We start from the raw sequence: 18006 nt of genomic DNA, 5'->3' as shown, positions 1-18006 counted from the left end.
TTCAGAGAGTATAGCCTGTAAATCTCTACCATCTTGAAGTTGTTAAGGTTTTCTTGTGGCCAAATATGTGATTGATATTTTTAAAAATATTTTAATTGTAGATGGACACATACCTTTATTTTATTTATTTATTTTTATGTGGTGCTGAGGATCGAACCCAGTGCCTCACACATGCCAGGCAAGCACTCTACCACTGAGCCACAACCCCAGCCCTGTGATTGATATTTTAATGTGTTCCATAGACAAACCAAAAATGTATATTCTCTATTTGAAAGATGTAGGACTCTAAATGAGTATTAAATTATACTTATTGATTCTATTATTCAATTATTTGATGTCTTTACTGAACTTTTTGTGTATTAGAATATCTTTTCTTACTGTCAACTAGATATGTCCAACCATCAAAGATGTGTATTAAAGTTCTCCAGTTGCATTTCCATCAAATTCCCATTGCATCTCTAACAGGTTTTATACATTTGGGCTCTTCAGGATATTTAATTCTCCCCATTGCTGGAAATCATAGAGTTCTTTTTCTTTAAGAAATTCACTAGATATCTTTTTTTTTGAATAACAAATTGCTCCCTAATTGGAAGCTTGTAAGAACAAATATTTATTATCTCACAGTTTCTGTAGTCAGAAATATGGGAGCAACTTTGCTAGATGGTTCGGATACAAAGTCTCTCATGAATTTACTTATAGTCAAGATATATCATCCAAAACTGTTACAGTCATGCGAAGACAGTCATGTGAAGACCTGACTGGAACTGAAGGATTCACTTCCAAGGTGGTTCATTTATAGGACTCTCGGCAAGAGGGCTCAAGTCCCTGATGGTCACTGGCAGGAGGTCTCAATTCCTCACCATGTAGACCTCTCCATAGGATTTCTTGAGTAGCTTGCTTCCCCCAGAAGAGGAGATACAAGAGAAGGGGCTTAAGCTACAATACACCATATGACCCTAGTTTCAAAAGTTGCACACCATCACTATCACCATGTACCATTCATTAGAAGCAAGGTACTAAGTCCCAATCACTCTCAAAAGGAAGAGAATTGACCTTTTCCTTATGGAGGATAACTATCAAAGGATTTGTTTGACATATTCTAAAACCACAACAGTTCTATCTTCACACTTCATTTCTCATGTTTATACACTATTAATTTCAGCCCCTTCCTTTCCAAAACTGAACATTCACAAAAACATACTCATACACAAAGAAACTCAAGGGTACATACAATTTAAGTAGAACATTTTTTAAGAGTGTTGAAAAAAATTGTTGCTGAGAATCAACCCAGAGACTCTCACACACACTAGGTAAGTGCTCTACCACTGTGATACACTCCCAGTCCTGATCATTGGGATTTACTGATTACTCACTATGTACTTTACATTTATTGGGAGAAAAATAAATAGTAAATCACCTTGACCATGACCTAGGCCCTAATCAGTGATACTATTTTATTATTCAGAGCATTATTTTAAGATTTTCATTTAGTCATGTAGATGCATAATTGACATACCATCCCAGGATTCTTATGGACATATTATGGACTTTAGTATAATTATTCAAAAATATTTACTAAAATTTTAAAACTAGATGGCATACAAACATTTTAGATAGCATTTGAGTGGGAAGAGATCAATGACATGCAGACTAAACATTGAACAAGTAAATACATTAAAGAATTCATTAAACAAATAAATCCTATTTACAACGTGCCTGACACTGTAAACTAGTAATTACAATACAGCACAGGATGTCTTATAATAGAAGTGTGTATAAGATGCTTCAGCAGCATTAACAGAGGATGGGCTTTAGGTGGATTTCAAGGAAGGCTCTCTGGAGGAGGTGACATGAGCTGAATAAATCCTAAAGGATGAGAAGTTTGAAAGAGGGATACTAAAATTCCAGACAAAGAAAGAGCAAAGACCTTAAGATGTGAAAAACATGCTATATTTTGGGGATTTCAAGTTGTTGTACATCTCTGGAACACAGAATATTTGAAGAACAGTGACCAGAAATTAAGCTGGACATGTAGGAAAGGTCCAAAATTTTAAAGTACATTCTATACTTCCTGAGGAGTACCTTGAGGTTTGAAACAAAGCAGTAATAACAGAGAATAAAAACCTAATAACATATATGTTAATTGCTGTTTTACAAATAGCTTGGGAAGGATAAGAACAAATAATAATTTTCTCTTTTTCTCTTTGAAAAATCTATACAGTTCAGGACATTGTCCCTTCTCAGGATTTTTTAAATAGGTAAGTATTTAATAAAACTTAATACATTAATATATGATTTTAGTAATTGTACAGGAATGCTGCTTGAAGGCAGATTTCTATCATTCTCTCTTCATTCTTGTAGTTCTACTTTATTAAGTTCTACTTAGTAAAACTCTCATCTTTTATAACCTCTCAGGACTAAGCTAAAAATGTAAAGCAGGCAAAATTTAGTCAACTTCTTCCACCTCTTCGTCTATTCTCACTTTGGTTCTATGCTCCCTCAACACCTAGGGCCTTCACTCCTTTTCAGGTAGAACCCTACTATCATTTCTCCTCTCCAGGTAGCTTTCTCTTCTTCTCCTCTCCCTGATCTAACATGTGTCTTTACTTCTGACTATTGGGGCATTGGTATCCTAATGACAATAAGTTAGTCCATTATCTAGTATTATTATTACCCCAATCCTAATGCTATTTGCATTATAATCTAAAATAATCAGTCTCTAATGATGGAAAATAAAGGCCAGTGAAGAAGATTTTTATTTTAGTCTAAGGGTTTTTCCACCCTCAAAACTTAGTGGCCACCTGTTTTGCCAATGTGCTGTTCTCTTCAATCTTGAATAATATTTCACAAACATGAAATAACTCCCAATGGAATACACACACACACACACACACACACACACACACACACACCATCACCACCTTTTAAGCACTCAGTGAACCAAATGAGGTACAAGATCAGCTTTAGAATCCTAAAGTATGGCACAAATGGTTGGTTGAAGTGAAATAGTGTGTGGTGATAAATCGTGTTGACATTCAGACCAAGTTTTTTGGAGAAGGAATTTGAGCTAAGGACTGATGGGCATCAGTTTGTCTGACTTGCAAGTGCTCATGGGATTTAAAGACACCATAAGGAGGAAAGTGACTAGTCCAAATATTCAATCAGTATAAAGGTAGTAATGATTATGTGTAGTTCATAAAGTGTTAATTCTTACCTCCCTCCTTACAGACTACAGAGCTACAGAATCACTTGAGTCTTTTTAATAGCAAATGCTCTGAATACCACTTTATTAAAAATTAGCTATGATAGAGAACTCCACATATGATCTGGGACTTCTCCAGCATCCCTTTCAAATATATAGGGCTAAAATATCTTTAAGATATATCCAGGACAGCATTAGGCTAGAGCATGCACACAGGTAGGCACATGCACAAACTCACACACACACATACACACACACACACACACACACACACACACACACTAGCTAACACCACCATCTACTCAAATTCTTTCCATTGCACCCATGTCACATTCCTTTACCTTATTCAGAATGAAGCAGGTTCAAGATCTTTCACTCAGTCCTCTTTTTCTGTTGCTTCAGAAGTTTCAACTGTGGACAAATCACAACTATTCCATCATTTGCCTCCTTTCTCTTCTCACACCTCACCTCCTTAGTTTTCTGTGTTTTCTAGAGCTAGCACAAGTACATACACAGTGAGATTAATAAAATATAATAAGAACCAAAGACATCAGGACAAGAGGAAAAATGTGATAAGATAGTATCTAAGAATAAACAATTGCAACAATTAAGCTTTGCATTCAGATGATGAGTATGTTTTTATGATTGGTATGGAAGAGAGGATGAGAAGAGTCAAAAATATAGTGAGTCTATTTCCCTAAAGACTGTGCTCAATAGTTTCTATCTGATTCATTGGGTGACATTCTGATAGTTGCAAGGAGGAAGAGGATATTCTCAAGTCAACAACTCTGCTAAATGCCTCTGCCAACAACATGTAGGATAAATTAAGGACCATTAACTAGGAGTCAGTTGTACAAGTTCATCAGTGATTTGTGGCCTGTACAAAGACCTCAATTTTGGAGTAGAGAGAAATATGCACAGACCCAAAACATGTTGAATGGGACTTATCACACTTTTTAAATAACATACCATGTTCACAGCATAGTTCTGGGTATCAGGTAGACACCAAGATCAATGAAACACTACCTTGACTTTAGCTGTGCTACACATTCATCAGGAAAAAAGAGAGACATGCATAGTAACAGAGAGTGAGTTGAGGACAAAAAGGATAGTGGACAAAATGTCAGCCACCCACAAAACTCTACCTAGTCTTTAGCTCTTAGAGTAGAACACCAAAGTTAGAGTGCAGAGATGCTGCTTTCAAATCCCACACAGCCTCTGTAATGAATGTATGGATTTGGCAATAGAATGAACTCCGTGGTGTAGATAATCAAGAGGTGTCAGAAATTACCCCAAAGCTATAGGCCTGAGTTACAGGTAGAATACAACTGATCAGATTTTAAGATTATATATTCAGAAGGGTTATGCAAACTGACTAAAATTTAGTCTTGTCATAATAGTCTTCAGTAGATGGTAGTTGGTCAACCAAGTAAAGATATCTTGAAGTTATCTTCTGGACTAAAGTGAGTTTAAATGGAAGGAAAGTCAGAAGTAGATAAGCATATTTATAGTTTTATGGCATGTGAAAATGTGCCTTCTCTTTGGGGATTCTGAATTAATTGTCATTAATATCTCTGCTCTTTTTACTTAAGACATAGAGAGTTGACACCAAAAATGACCTAAATCTTAGATGCTTTACTCTAAGTAACATCAACATAACCATAGCTCTATCATGAAAAACCACCTCAGACTAGGGAAAAATAGATGGACTATCCCATTACTCCTGGAATTACGGTAGAACTTTCAGATCTAACAACCCCATTCACTTGCATGTTTCTGCTCAGTTGACCCCAACAAGATGATTAAATCATAATTCCAGATTATATCAATATTGTGACTACTTTCTAGTACTCTTACATGAGGCTTTTCTCATTTATCTAGTTAGATTTGTTCATGAGGCTTTACTTTCTCCTTTTATCTAAATGCATGCCTTTAGGATGAAAGCCTATGGGGTCAGGTAGTAATGAATACACAGGAATCACTGGATTCCACTTGATGCCTGTGATACAAGGTAGAGAAAGAAAAAAAATGATTCTGGGAACAATATATTGCAGGAGATCTGCAGGGAAGTATATTGTGCCACAGTTGTCCTTCAAAACCAGGTCTCAGAAAAATAAATGAAGTCCAGGATAGAAACTATGTCACTAACAGCATTCAGGTTCCAGGTCTAAATTGCAAAACAAAGTACTCATCTGAGGATGGGGTATTGCTACTAACCATATTATGAAACTGTAAAATTTTCTTTTTCTACCAAAAGTTAGGTTATAATATCTCAGTCTGGCTGAACTTCTCAAAATTGAATTGTAAGCCTTGGGGGAAAAGTAAATTCAATAATGCAAGGTGTAGGCCAAGTAACAATGAAGATGGAGTATCATTTTTCTTTTAATAAATTCAGGATGAAGAGAAACAGTGTATCCATATTGGCAAAAATATGAAAATGAATCAGAATTGCATCTTTAGACCTTAGGGGTTTTTTTTCAACTTTAAGTCTATAATGTGCATGATTTCAGTGGTCTCTTTTTTGTTACAACTTAGTAAAATGTATTTTTGTTTCTGTGTGGTAGGTGATAATTCTGATTAGAACATATTGGAATATTATGATACCTTGAAAAGAGTTACATCTAATTTGATACTGATTTTATTATTATGAAAACCATAATTTTCATTCATCATTATCAAATCATTATCTGTAGATCTTTTACTACTGCTCAACTACAAAATAAACATGACTAACATGAATCAAGGGTATAATATCAGATTTGGGGGGAAGTTCCATGAATTATTAAGTAATAAAATCAATCTCTTGACTCTTTAGACAATGGACCTCTTATCAAGATTATTGTCAAGAAAAAGTATGTATGATGAGATACACTGATAAAGTAACATATTAAGGATATTGTCTCATATCTTAAAATAGAAAAATCTGTGAATCAGACAACCAGCTATATCATCTGTTCACATTAGTCTCCCTCTGCCTTTTTCTCTTCCTTGATTTTCATTCTCAGTTAATCTTGGGTTTTGCAGTGGTTCAAAGTTATTTATAAAAGAAGATGTTTGCCCTTAGGACAGGGGAGTGAGGAGGGTAGGTTGGGGTAGCCTTAAGAGGTTCATCCATCACAGGAAAAGCATCAAATACCCAAAATGCACTCCATATAATGGGAAGCCATTAAGGGAAATGCCTTTACAGACCTTGCTCAAGACTGAGCCATGATACTTGAAATCTGTCTCTTACTTTTCCTGGGAGTAAAATGAATGTAGTTCGGCTACTCCACCTAAAGAAAGAACCTGGTGACCTGAGAACTGAAACTTGGACTATTGCAAGCTAAGAGGGTGATGAGACCCAACTCAGGGGCTAGACAGCAAACATGTAGGGGAGGAGGGTACAGAGGAGTGGCATACATTCTCTCACACTTTTTCATAAATGTCTATTCAGTTCATAGACCATGTGATAAACACAAATATACACTATCACTAAAAGGTATTTCTCAGTTTTGTGATGAAAATCAACTGAAAAAGCAAATTCTATTTATCACATTTCACTTAATGAAAAATGTCTAAGAATGCCTATATTTTTTCAATCAAAGTTGGAAATGCTTCTTCTCAACTATGCTAAGAGTAAAAATGTAGGTATGACAGCTGGGATTGTGGATCCATGGTACAGCACTTACTTGCCTGGCATGTGTGAGACACTGGATTTGATTCTCAGCACTGCATATAAATAAATAAAGGTTCATTGACAACTAAAAAAAATTAAATGTAAGAATGATGCACGTGACCTCTGGCAATAAGCAAATAATATATATTGAAATGCTTAACTTATGTATATTGGAATAGATTTAGAAAAATTAGACCAAGAAGGTGAGTGACTTTCTTATTAATATTTAGATGTTATTAATATTTAGATGTTATTAATATTTAGATGTTATTCTTAGAAGTGTTTGATTTAGAATATGTTTCTCTAAAAAAGTATTTTTAAACTATATACTGTCATCCCAAAGTATAGTTTTCCAACTCAATTGCCATTTTCCAGTCGGGATAGTGGGTTAAAAAATGCAATAAAAGAACTAGATAGTGATGACTGTTGCACAACATTGTGAATGTACATGATGCTGCTGAACTATACACTTTAAAGTAGTAATATGGTAAAGTTTATGTCATGTATTTTATTACAATAAAAATGCATTGAGGTATTTGGTAATTAAAGTGGAATGAAATGACTCTCCATTGAGTTGGCTTGCAACCCTTTGACAGGAGATCAAGAGAGAGTATGTAATATATAACAACGTGTAAACTTTCCTTTGAACGTTGGCCTGAATCTGAGCAGTCTTGGAGCCAACTCTGGGGAGAAAGAGGGTGTAGGCAACAACTACATTATAAGGATTCTATCATTACCTGTGCTGCCCAAATGTCAGGCACCTGGCCTTTGCTGCCATTGACTGGTGTTCAAACCTTGAAAAACAGAGTTCCTGCAACAGTTAAGCACTCTTGGCCTAGCTGTGTTGAGTGTAAAAAAAACTTTAAAAACTTACTATTTAATATAGGCAAGAGGATTTTTATGTTTCCAAAATATATCTATAACAATAATATGAACAGATGCAGAGTTTTAAAAATACACTTTGCATCTACCCATGGGCCAGTGTCAGCTGTGACATGAACACAATTTTGACTGCAAATCTGCTTCATGAAATAGTTTTTTGAGGTAATCTTATTTGTATTTTTAAGAAATATTGCCCAGATCATAAATACAATTTTATTTCTCACCAAAGCATTTGTTTGGTATGAGTTTAGACATCTATCTGACTTTTCCCAGAAAGCCAATTTATCTCCAGTAATAAATACTAAAAATAAAATTTCCAAGGGCTTTTGAATCAAAGAATAGATTACAGCCATAGAAAATAAACCAGTTGAAATTAATCTGAGGTTCTAAAAATACCCTTTCATATTGTCTCTCTCTATACATGACTACTCTAGCTGCACATTAACATACAGAATTAAAGTTTACCCCTTTCTCTGACACAGAGAACAATTATATTTGATTTTTGTTGTATTCCTGCTCACTTCCCTTCCAGGTAACTTATGAAGAACTGAACACTATAATTCATAATATAATGACATGGGTTGTGGCTGCAGTGACCAGTATATTATACCCAGTCGTCACAAATTATGAAGAAAGGATAAAAAATAATACAGGCTTAAAGTCTTATGACTCTTCCCTATCTTCAGATAGTTCAAGATGCTGTAGCACATGCAGTGAAATATTGGTATACGAACCAAATATGACATTTCAGGCAGAGCCTTTTGCAAAGGTACCTAACAGGTCAATGGAGAACCTACCCACACCTTCAAAATTCTCATCTGATGACACAGAAATAAAATTTGTGGGAAAAAGTCATCAGAAGAAAAACAAATATATAGCCCTTGAAAGTGATTATAGTGAGACCTTTGACCACCCCAAGGTGAAAGTCTGTGAATCCGATAGTGACCTTTTTGTACCAAGTAAAGCAGGCACCAAGATACCTAAGGATGCTGCTACAAAAACAGATGACTTAGAATACCCACCATCTTCTGATGAAAAAGCAAATGTTGTAAATGAGATGCAGGAGTTAAAGGATATTTTTGTTAACTTTAAATATTACCTAAAAGAGGAAACTGAGTTGACTTTAGAAAACATTTTTCGAGAAATGATGTCTGATTTAACCCAGACCATTCCTACACTCACCTCTACTACGGCTGAAGTTTCTGTTAACCACACTGATGCCAACACAAAACAAATAATCTCTAATGTCAATATCTCCTCAGCAGCTTCTGAAATTGTGGAAAATGTGCTTGGGAAGCTACAGTATGCAATTGAGAAAAAATGTTCTGAGGTATTTTCCCAAAAAGATGTGTCAGTCCACTTTAAATCAGACTTAACACCTAGTGGAGAATATTTCATTTCACCAAAAGAAAAATCTTTAAATAATTCACTGCCTTGTACTTTAGAGAACATGCGTGATATTGCAGACGATCTGGTTCGTATGATTTTAGAAAAGCTAAAGGCTCTTGCATCTTCCAAGCAAAATGAATTTGTTCACCTTCAAGTCACACCCAAACATGCTTATCAGCAACACACAAAAGATCCAACATGTTCTCTCCTTCAGAGAAAGATTTCCAGCATAAGAAAATCCAGTACTGAACCTGATGCAGCCATTTTACAAAATTTAGTGTCAAATATTTTGTCCCAATCTTCTCTGTTTGGTCACATAGAGGAAGCAATCAGCACTATACTAGATTATATACAAATTGGACTTAATAATGAAAGGCTTACTTCAACTGAAGAAACAGTGTTCACCCTTCAGGTACTTGATGATATCTTGACTCAGTTGCATCAGAAGTCAAGGCAAAGAGATGTCCAAATACATAGATGCTCCAGACTGAGCGGGCTTTCTGACCCTGAAGAAGAGAACAGGCTCACTGGCACTAGAGTAGCTGATGGTCCTAGATATGGGCAACTACTTACACCTATTAATGTTCCTGGTATGGTCCTTTATTCTGAAGATGAAAATGAAGAAATAAACAATATTGTGGAAAATGCGCTGATTTCATCTATCAAGGATGAAAAAGGAAAATCACAAGGACAATTTCCTGATGACTGGTCAAAAAGAGGAAATGCTGATCTTGAATACAAAAGAAATATCGACTTACCTACAACATCTGCTTGTCCAGGCAAAGAAGCATTTCAAGTCTGGAGGTTAAGTACTGACCTTCCAGCTTTTAACAATACAGATTTTCTCAAGGACAAGCCATGTTTGAAGAAAGACATTTGGATTTTCAGCCAAGATGAAAAGCATAAAATAGAAATAGCCTCAGAGAATGTAATAACAAGTACTTTAGCAGAAGTGCTTAAAGACATACCTTCTCTGTCCCTTGGTTACCTGGCCAATAAAAATGGTCAAGAAGCTTCACTGCTTACCTCAGGAAAACCACAAGTTTTATCACATCAAGAATGGATGGATCAGTTGTTCTCTACAACCGAAATCCACACAGTAGCTGAAGAATTAGCAGATGCTGTATTAAAAATACTTCACATGAGTTCTAGTCACATCACCAGTGCCACCAAATCATTACACCAAACTTCTGTATTTATCTCCGATGTACCAAATAAAGAGCCACTAGAAATATGGTTGGAGAGTAAAAAGAAGATATTTTTATCTGCACTTCGTAAAGACTCAACAAGGCATCCCCAATTAGAACATGAAGAAAGCATATCAACATCTGAACCTATAGTTCATATTACTGATAAGATCACTCACACAATTTTTAAGAAGTTGAACTCATTTATTAGTCCAAAATTGCAAAAATGCTTCAAACCAGGAAGCAGTGCTGTACCTGGCAAGAAATCTTTTTTTCAACCTCTTGTTAGTAAATATGCAACCAAAGTGGTAAAAATTGTACTGGATGGTATCCAGAAAGGACTAAAATGTAATAAGAAAAATCGAAATCTTAGAATAAGGGGACTTCCCAGAAACTTTAAGGATACAGAATTTCCTCTTAACACTGAGAAAGAATTAGACTCTGCTGTTATGAAGCTAAGCAATAACATTATGACAAGTTCATTAGTAACTTGTATTTGTGAGGTGTTAAGTGGAGTGACAGATAAAAGCAATACTCTACTGCCTTCAAAGGAGCTAAGGTCTAAATTCTTATGTGGAACTGCTGACATTGATCAACAAACATTTTCTCCTTTTCATTGGCCTCCTACACAAAAAGAAGTTCACGAAAATGCTGGATTGCAAATACTAGATAGAATTGAAGATACCTTATATGACATGTTATGCAAGCTCGCAGGAGACCAACTTCATCCTCTCTCATCTGATGAGTCAAACAGAGAGTGGATTGATTTGAGAATGACACCTGCATTGGAACCTGACATACAGCATATTTCTCAATCAATTCTAGAAGATATCATTAGGAAGTTATGTAGCACTGAGAATAGCAGTTTCATATATTCTGAATTTAAAGATATCTCCAAGTATATTGACACTGACAGTCTATCCTTTTTTTCACTTATTGAGGAAATGAACAGGTGCTCTAACATCATCTCCTCCCTGATTTCTGGTGTAAATAGGCAAGACAGTCAAGAGGTGACTGCCAATAACAGAAAAACTACTGCCCCCAAAACCGTGAGTGCAAAAGAAAAGTATTCAGATGAACCAAAAATCAGGACTTTAGATATCCTTGAATCAGTTTTTGTTAAACTAGAAAGGTTTGTCAATAAAAATTTTAAAACTCTGGGTTCTATAACCAATGGAAATAAAAAGAGCAACAAGATGGACTGGGAAAATGAAAGTACCAACATGGGGGCCAGTACACATGAAGAACGATTGCATTCTGCTTTACAAATGCATACAAAGAAGATAGCAAGTGCTATTTTGAAGGCTATCCAAACTGAATTAAATGTGAGCTTGCCAGATTTGGAAACATGTGTACACAACCCACTACAAGAGAAACAAATGCTTAAGAAGCTAGTCAATTTAGTTTTAGATGGAATGCTTCCAGATTCATGTGATAAAACTGAACCAGAAGAGAAAGACAATGAATTGAGTTACAGATACAGGCCAATCTATGGAAATTTTCTTCCTGGTGGAGCTGGACCAGAATCATATCTAGAAGATAATGCAGACACGGAGAAAGAAAGTGCTGGGGAGCAAAGACCACTAGAATTAGAAGCTAAATCTGATTCTTTTGAACAACAGGAACTAGAAAGAATATTGAAAAAAATTGAAATAGAACTCAAAGAGCCACAGAAGTCCCCAGCTGTGCCAATTATAAGAAATATTTTGAATGAAATTTTTCAGAATGATTTAATTGATCAATTAAATGCACTTTCTTTGCCACAGTCCCGTTTACGTGACATCCTTCATGCTGGTGATGAGCCATTTGCTCAAACATCTGTTAGAGCTCTGGAGAAAAAGATGGCTCATTTAGTGTCAGAAGCAGATGTAACCATTGTTGCAGATGGTATTATTAGAATCATATTTCAAAAACTTTACTCTGCTACCATGACAGATAGAAATGCCTGTGAAAATAGGTATAACACTATCACCATTCCATCAAATGTATCTTTTCATGAATACACCAGTGGAGGAAAGTCCTCTGCTTTTTCTACCATACTGGATAGAAATTCATGTACTCTTCAGACCAGATTCAATATTGGCAAATTGACCAGAACAAATGTAGTTGAAGATATTATACAGTCAGTATTGACAAATTTAGAAGCATTTGTTACTTCCAAAGTAAAATCTCTCTTTTATCCTCAGATCAACTTCACAGTTCCAATGACTTTCCCTTTACAGAAGGAAGTGACCACTTGCAGCCAATCATGTTTATCAAATGAAGATTCATGTTCTGATGATCAAGTCTCCAGTTGCTCAGTGGATCATAAAAAGTCACAAAAGTCACAAAAGACAACCTCAATATGTCAATTGACTGGCTCTCAATTAAGTATGTATGCAACACAACTGACTAGACATATTTTGCAGGGAATCAAACATATGTTAGACAAAGAAGTAAAAAATCCAGTCTTGAATCATAATGTAGTTTCTGGAAGTATTACAAGTCAGATCGTTAACACAACATTAGATATCATATCTACTAAAGGCAAGCACATAGAAAATACAGCTGGCAGGAAGACTGATCCAAGCAAGCCAGAAAATGTTGTGGAAAAACTATTCAAGAAGAGTAACTATCGAAAAAAACTTCAGTTTCAAGTACTAGACACCATTGAAAGAATTTTAAGTGACATTTGTGAGAAAACACTTGAGGAGAATAATTTATCATATTTTGTGCCAAGTGTTAAATATAATGTAGGTGGGAGGTATCTAGAAATAAATTCTGGAACTGTCCCCAATATTCAAATAACTTTGGTTCCTAAGTCATGTGTTACTATGATTTCCAATGATATGGTGGATATTGTTCTTAAAAATCTTAGTTCTGCTGTGATGCTTGGCATACAGGCGAAGGATTCTGTTTCTGTGAGATCATCCCTGACATTGTGTGGTGAATTTCCAACAGCAGAATGTCAACAATCACTTGTTATGGACCCAACACACGAAAGGAAAAAGCAGAGATTTCCATTTTCAAGAAGAGATACATTGCTGAAATCAGCTTTCTCTGATGATAGTCAGACAACTATACTGAAAAAACATGATACCAAGCCATTTACCCCTAACCCATGTGAGGGAATTGCTCACTTCATTACAAAAACTATTTTTAATAGGCTAAATGTATTTGTCACAGAGAGAATACAGTCACTACTTACCTTCAATCCCCAGAATGGGGAAAAATCATTTGTTATCCCTGAAATTACAAATTATAAACAAAATGACAGGGTCTTTCTTGAATCAAAGCAAATGCCATCAGATGTAAACATCCTGAAAATATCTACAGATAAAACCATTCTCAGTCAAGAGGCCACAAATTACACATTTGGCAGTTACAAAGAAAGGCATGGACACACAATTCATGTATCACAAGGCAGTCTTAAGGAATATGCTGACATCATTGCCAGTACCATTTTGATGCTTATTAAAAGTGACATAGACCTAGAAATCCAAAAGACATATTCATATTCAAATAATGCTTTATTCCAAGAAAACATCATTGTAAATGAAACCATCAACAATATCTTGAAGAATTTGAACAAAAAACTATCTTCAAAGGACAGTAGTTTTTACTCAAAACAGAACTCTGATGTCATTACTCAATTGGCTGTACAAAATGAAATATTGCCAGGACAAAGAAAGATGGACTTCAACCCTGAATTGTCTCTCATTTCAAAATGCCCAAATCAAAACCAAATCATATCAGAAGAAGAGAATCTTGAAAGAATTCTAGAGGAAATATTTAGAAATAGAGAATCTGGGCAGGAGAAAACACCTGCTGTGTTAGGTTCAGTAAAGGACATTTTAAAGAAGGCATATCAAAGGGTAATGGAAGACATAGACCATGGGTCTCCATCTGGTGAACTCTCCCACTGTACAACTGATTCTAAAATTAAAACAACAGCAGTACGAAAAAAACCCTTGCTGTCACAAATAAGCAGAGTCACAAATGACATAGTTGAATGTGTTTATGGAAAAATGTTCTCAATAGTTGTGACAACCTTGTATGAAAATAAGGACAGCAAAAGAGAATTGGAAATACCTGGCAGTGATGAATCACCAATGAAGCCATCATGCTTTAGGGGATTGAAACAAGCAGAAAAAAGAAGTCCTTCCCCTGAATGTGTAACATCACAAGTTTATTCTTTCACAGACTTCCAAAGTGTCATTTTGTTGGAAACCACATTATTGGAACTTTCTCCACTACATGTGGGCAATGAGTTGGTCCAAATGATTCTCCAAAAGATCACAAATTTTGTTTGGCTAAATCTAGATGAAAGTTCATCCCCTAGCCATCAGTCTGATGAAACACCACCTCAAAGGCCAGGCAGTTCTAAAGCTGGTCCTAAGGGCAGCCCTGGACCAGGAATTAGAAAAAATTTTAAAACAAAATCAAAAGCTATCTCTGTGTCTAAATTTGGGACCAAACCACAGTCCAGACCTAGTGGTGGTAAGGCAAAAAGCAAGACCAAGTCAAGTTCTACAGAGAAGCTTCCACGAGGCAGCCAGTCTAAGTTAGCCACTGGGCCACAACACCTAGTCTCAGCAGAAGATGCCCAAAATTCATTAGTGAAAACAAAACTTCCCCATGAAGAATTAAAAATGCATGCCATCAATATAGTTTGTACTATTCTGGAAACAATTGTGAATGAATTTCAAAAGGTGAAGCAAAATCGAGCAACAATAAACATAAAAGCTTTACCCCTCAATCGACTCATGACAGCAAGTGAAATAGTCAATAATATTCTGGAAGGATTATATGCAACCAAGAACAATTTGGTGAATCCAACAAAAGGCTCACAGCCAGATAAATTCAAACTGTCACAGAAGAATTTAACTACAATTTCTCTTTCAAACCCAGAAGCACGTTTTTCTTTGGAAAATGTTTCTTCACAGCTAGAAAAAATTTTTCCTAAAGAAGTTATTTTTAAACAAATGTTTGATATATGGCAAACAGAATCAAGTGACATGAAAAATGAAAAATGTAAGCTGTTGGTAGTAGCTGAGACTGTTTTGAATGAAATTCTAATAAAAGCAAAAGAATTAGAGCAGTCCGTTTCACTTTTAAATTTGGCACCTCTTGAGACTTGTGAAAGCAGGTACCATAATTTTAGAAGAGCCTCTGCAGGAACTGAGGATTTCCAAAAACAAATTAATATATTTAGCCATGAAATTGTTGAAATATTGTTTGAAAAATTAAAATTGTGTTTCTTGAATCAGGTACTCACAACAGAAAGTAAAGAAACTCAAGTAAGCAAAAGACAAACTCTAGTAAGAACTAACAATAGCAATGATGCATCAATCTATAACACAGAATTAAAAGACAAAATTTATTTGGGCTCCTGCCACAAAATTGCTCAAGAGATCATTGAAGGAGTTCTAAATATCTTAGAGTCATTTGCAGACTTACAGTTTAAGCATGTCTCTACATATGCTTTTTCTGAAATTGTGAAAATGCCTATTGAAAACTTCCTTGCTGATCAACAGAAACCATCAATGAAAAAACTGTTGCCAAAATTACAACCACTAAGCAAGTTTCCTCAAGACTCTAAGTCAAATACTATGATTTCCCAGGAAAATATACAGGATACCCTTCGGCAGTTATATTCATTCCATTCAGAATTGCTTACTTATGCTGTTAATACTGTGAACGACATGCTCGGAATAATTAAGAACAAGACAGACAAAGAAAAACAGCAAGTGGAACCATCTTCAATTCATGCACTTGAAGAAAATACTGTGACAAGTCAGATTATCAGCACTTTGATGGAGCAGTGTACCCATTTCTATGAATCATTGATCAAAAATCATCCCAAAGAACATCTACTCCGAGGAACTGAAAATGCCTACACTGTTAATTGGGCCAAATCCTCAAATGGTGTGGAAATGCTCACCTCAACACCAAATGGACTTAGCCCAAGGGATAATCCTTCACAGACATCTGGCTTGGTATTTTATTCAGAGGAAGATAGAAGAAAGGGCAGGGCTTCCTCAAAGCCCCCTATGTATGTCAGATATTCTGCAGGAGATACAAGTAAAACTACAGATGCAATGGAAAAGATTGAAAGAGAAGTTAGACCATCATGTTCTAGAAGTGAAGCACAAGACCTCAGACATTTTAATCAATCCATAAAAGGAAACACCCATTTCCTTAGAGACAGTGTCTTGCCAAAACTATCTCAGAAATCTGGTGTCCCTGAACAATCAGCACTGGAACACACCTTGTGCTTCACGAAAATGGAAGAAGGTGAAAATCAAAGAATGCTTTACTCAAATAAAATACAGACAACTGTTTCTTCACTCAAAATAGGGTTAGCTGCAGAAAATATTGTCAATAGCATTCTGTTGAGTTATGACCTTCCAGGATCATTCACTCACACTAATGAAAATATGGAAACAATGAAGTCATTTTTGGAATCAAAGGAGAAGGCTTTGTTTGTTATATCTAAAGAACAAAAGAATGAGAAGAAAAGTTTGCTGAAAATTTGGAGAGAAAGGATTGGCTATAAAACTGAAAAGGAAAACAAAAGCCTTGAAACAAGTAGAAATTTCACTTTACTGGACAAATGGAAAAATAAGTCTCCAAGTTTAGAGGAAATCACAGCTTTCAAAGAGGTTCAAGTTGTTGCCTTTACAGACCAAGAACTGGGACCTAATGAAATCCATCTAATAGCAAGATATATTACTACATCTGTGATCACACATTTTAAGAAGTTTGAAGCCACAGGTGAGTAAGATACGAACTATAAAAAGTTGGCATAATTTTAGAAAACAAAATCAATGATCATTTTAAGAATTCAGAATTTTAACTTTTAAAAATTAAGAATTTCTTACTACCCTCACCTCTGAGAAGCTGCATTCACTGTTTCTCTTTAATAGTCTTGCATTTGAGGCAGCTCTTTATCTACTTGTGTTCTTCATCTGGACAGTATGCTAAAAGAAAATACGTTATGCATTCACATAATTGTCATTTGGAGAGCTGTTGTTCAGTTTTACCCATCTACAGATGTGATTAAATTGACATAATTTAAAGCAGGAGATTATGGTTGGACATGTGGTATGTCTATGAAATGATGAGACAAGTTTCTTTGTGTGGTACATACAACTGCTCTAAAGGCAATTTCTAAAATATAAATACATAAATAACTTTTTGAAAAAGTTCTAAGGGTTTTTTAAAGTTCCTTAAAAACTTGCTTACAATAATGTATAGTAATAACTCATGTACACTTTTTTTTGAGGTGCATAGTTAGTCATTACCATTATTCTTGACAGAGTTTAAGACCAGTGGCATTAAACTTCTGGTTCTGCTCATGTTCCAGTGCCTATCTTAAGTTCTTTTTAGGCATGATACTTTAAACCCATGCTTGCAAAAATGGTATTTGCACTCCCTTTCTGCATTTTACATGCACATACCACATTTGTTTTTCAAAAACCTTTGAATATCAGTTTTCATTTAGTTCAATTCAACATATGTTCAATTGGATAATTAGTTGCCTAGCCAAAACATTTTTCAAGAATTGTGTTGACTCTAAAGATAATTGGAATCTAGCCAGGTGAAGTGGCACATGCCTATAATCCCAGTGGCTTGGGAGGCCTGAGGCAGGAGGATCATGAGTTCAAAGCCAGCCTCAGCAAAAGCAAGATGCTAAGCAACTCAGTGAG

General features: G+C 35.5%; 1 protein-coding gene across 1 annotated transcript in view; it reads left to right on the top strand.

Moving 5' to 3' along the window:
- LOC143638675 (fibrous sheath-interacting protein 2-like) overlaps positions 1-18006 on the top strand; it is a 97522-nt gene that overhangs the window by 56024 nt on the left and 23492 nt on the right. Inside the window, exons 9-10 of the mRNA XM_077106500.1 lie at positions 8426-9658; positions 9740-17071. Coding sequence (XP_076962615.1) covers positions 8426-9658; positions 9740-17071 — 8565 coding nt within the window. The remainder of the gene's footprint in view (positions 1-8425; positions 9659-9739; positions 17072-18006) is intronic.

The sequence above is a fragment of the Callospermophilus lateralis genome, chromosome X (assembly GCF_048772815.1).
Source record: "Callospermophilus lateralis isolate mCalLat2 chromosome X, mCalLat2.hap1, whole genome shotgun sequence".
In the NCBI taxonomy this organism is placed as follows: Eukaryota; Metazoa; Chordata; class Mammalia; order Rodentia; family Sciuridae; genus Callospermophilus; species Callospermophilus lateralis.
This window is presented reverse-complemented; position numbering and strand designations above follow the sequence as displayed.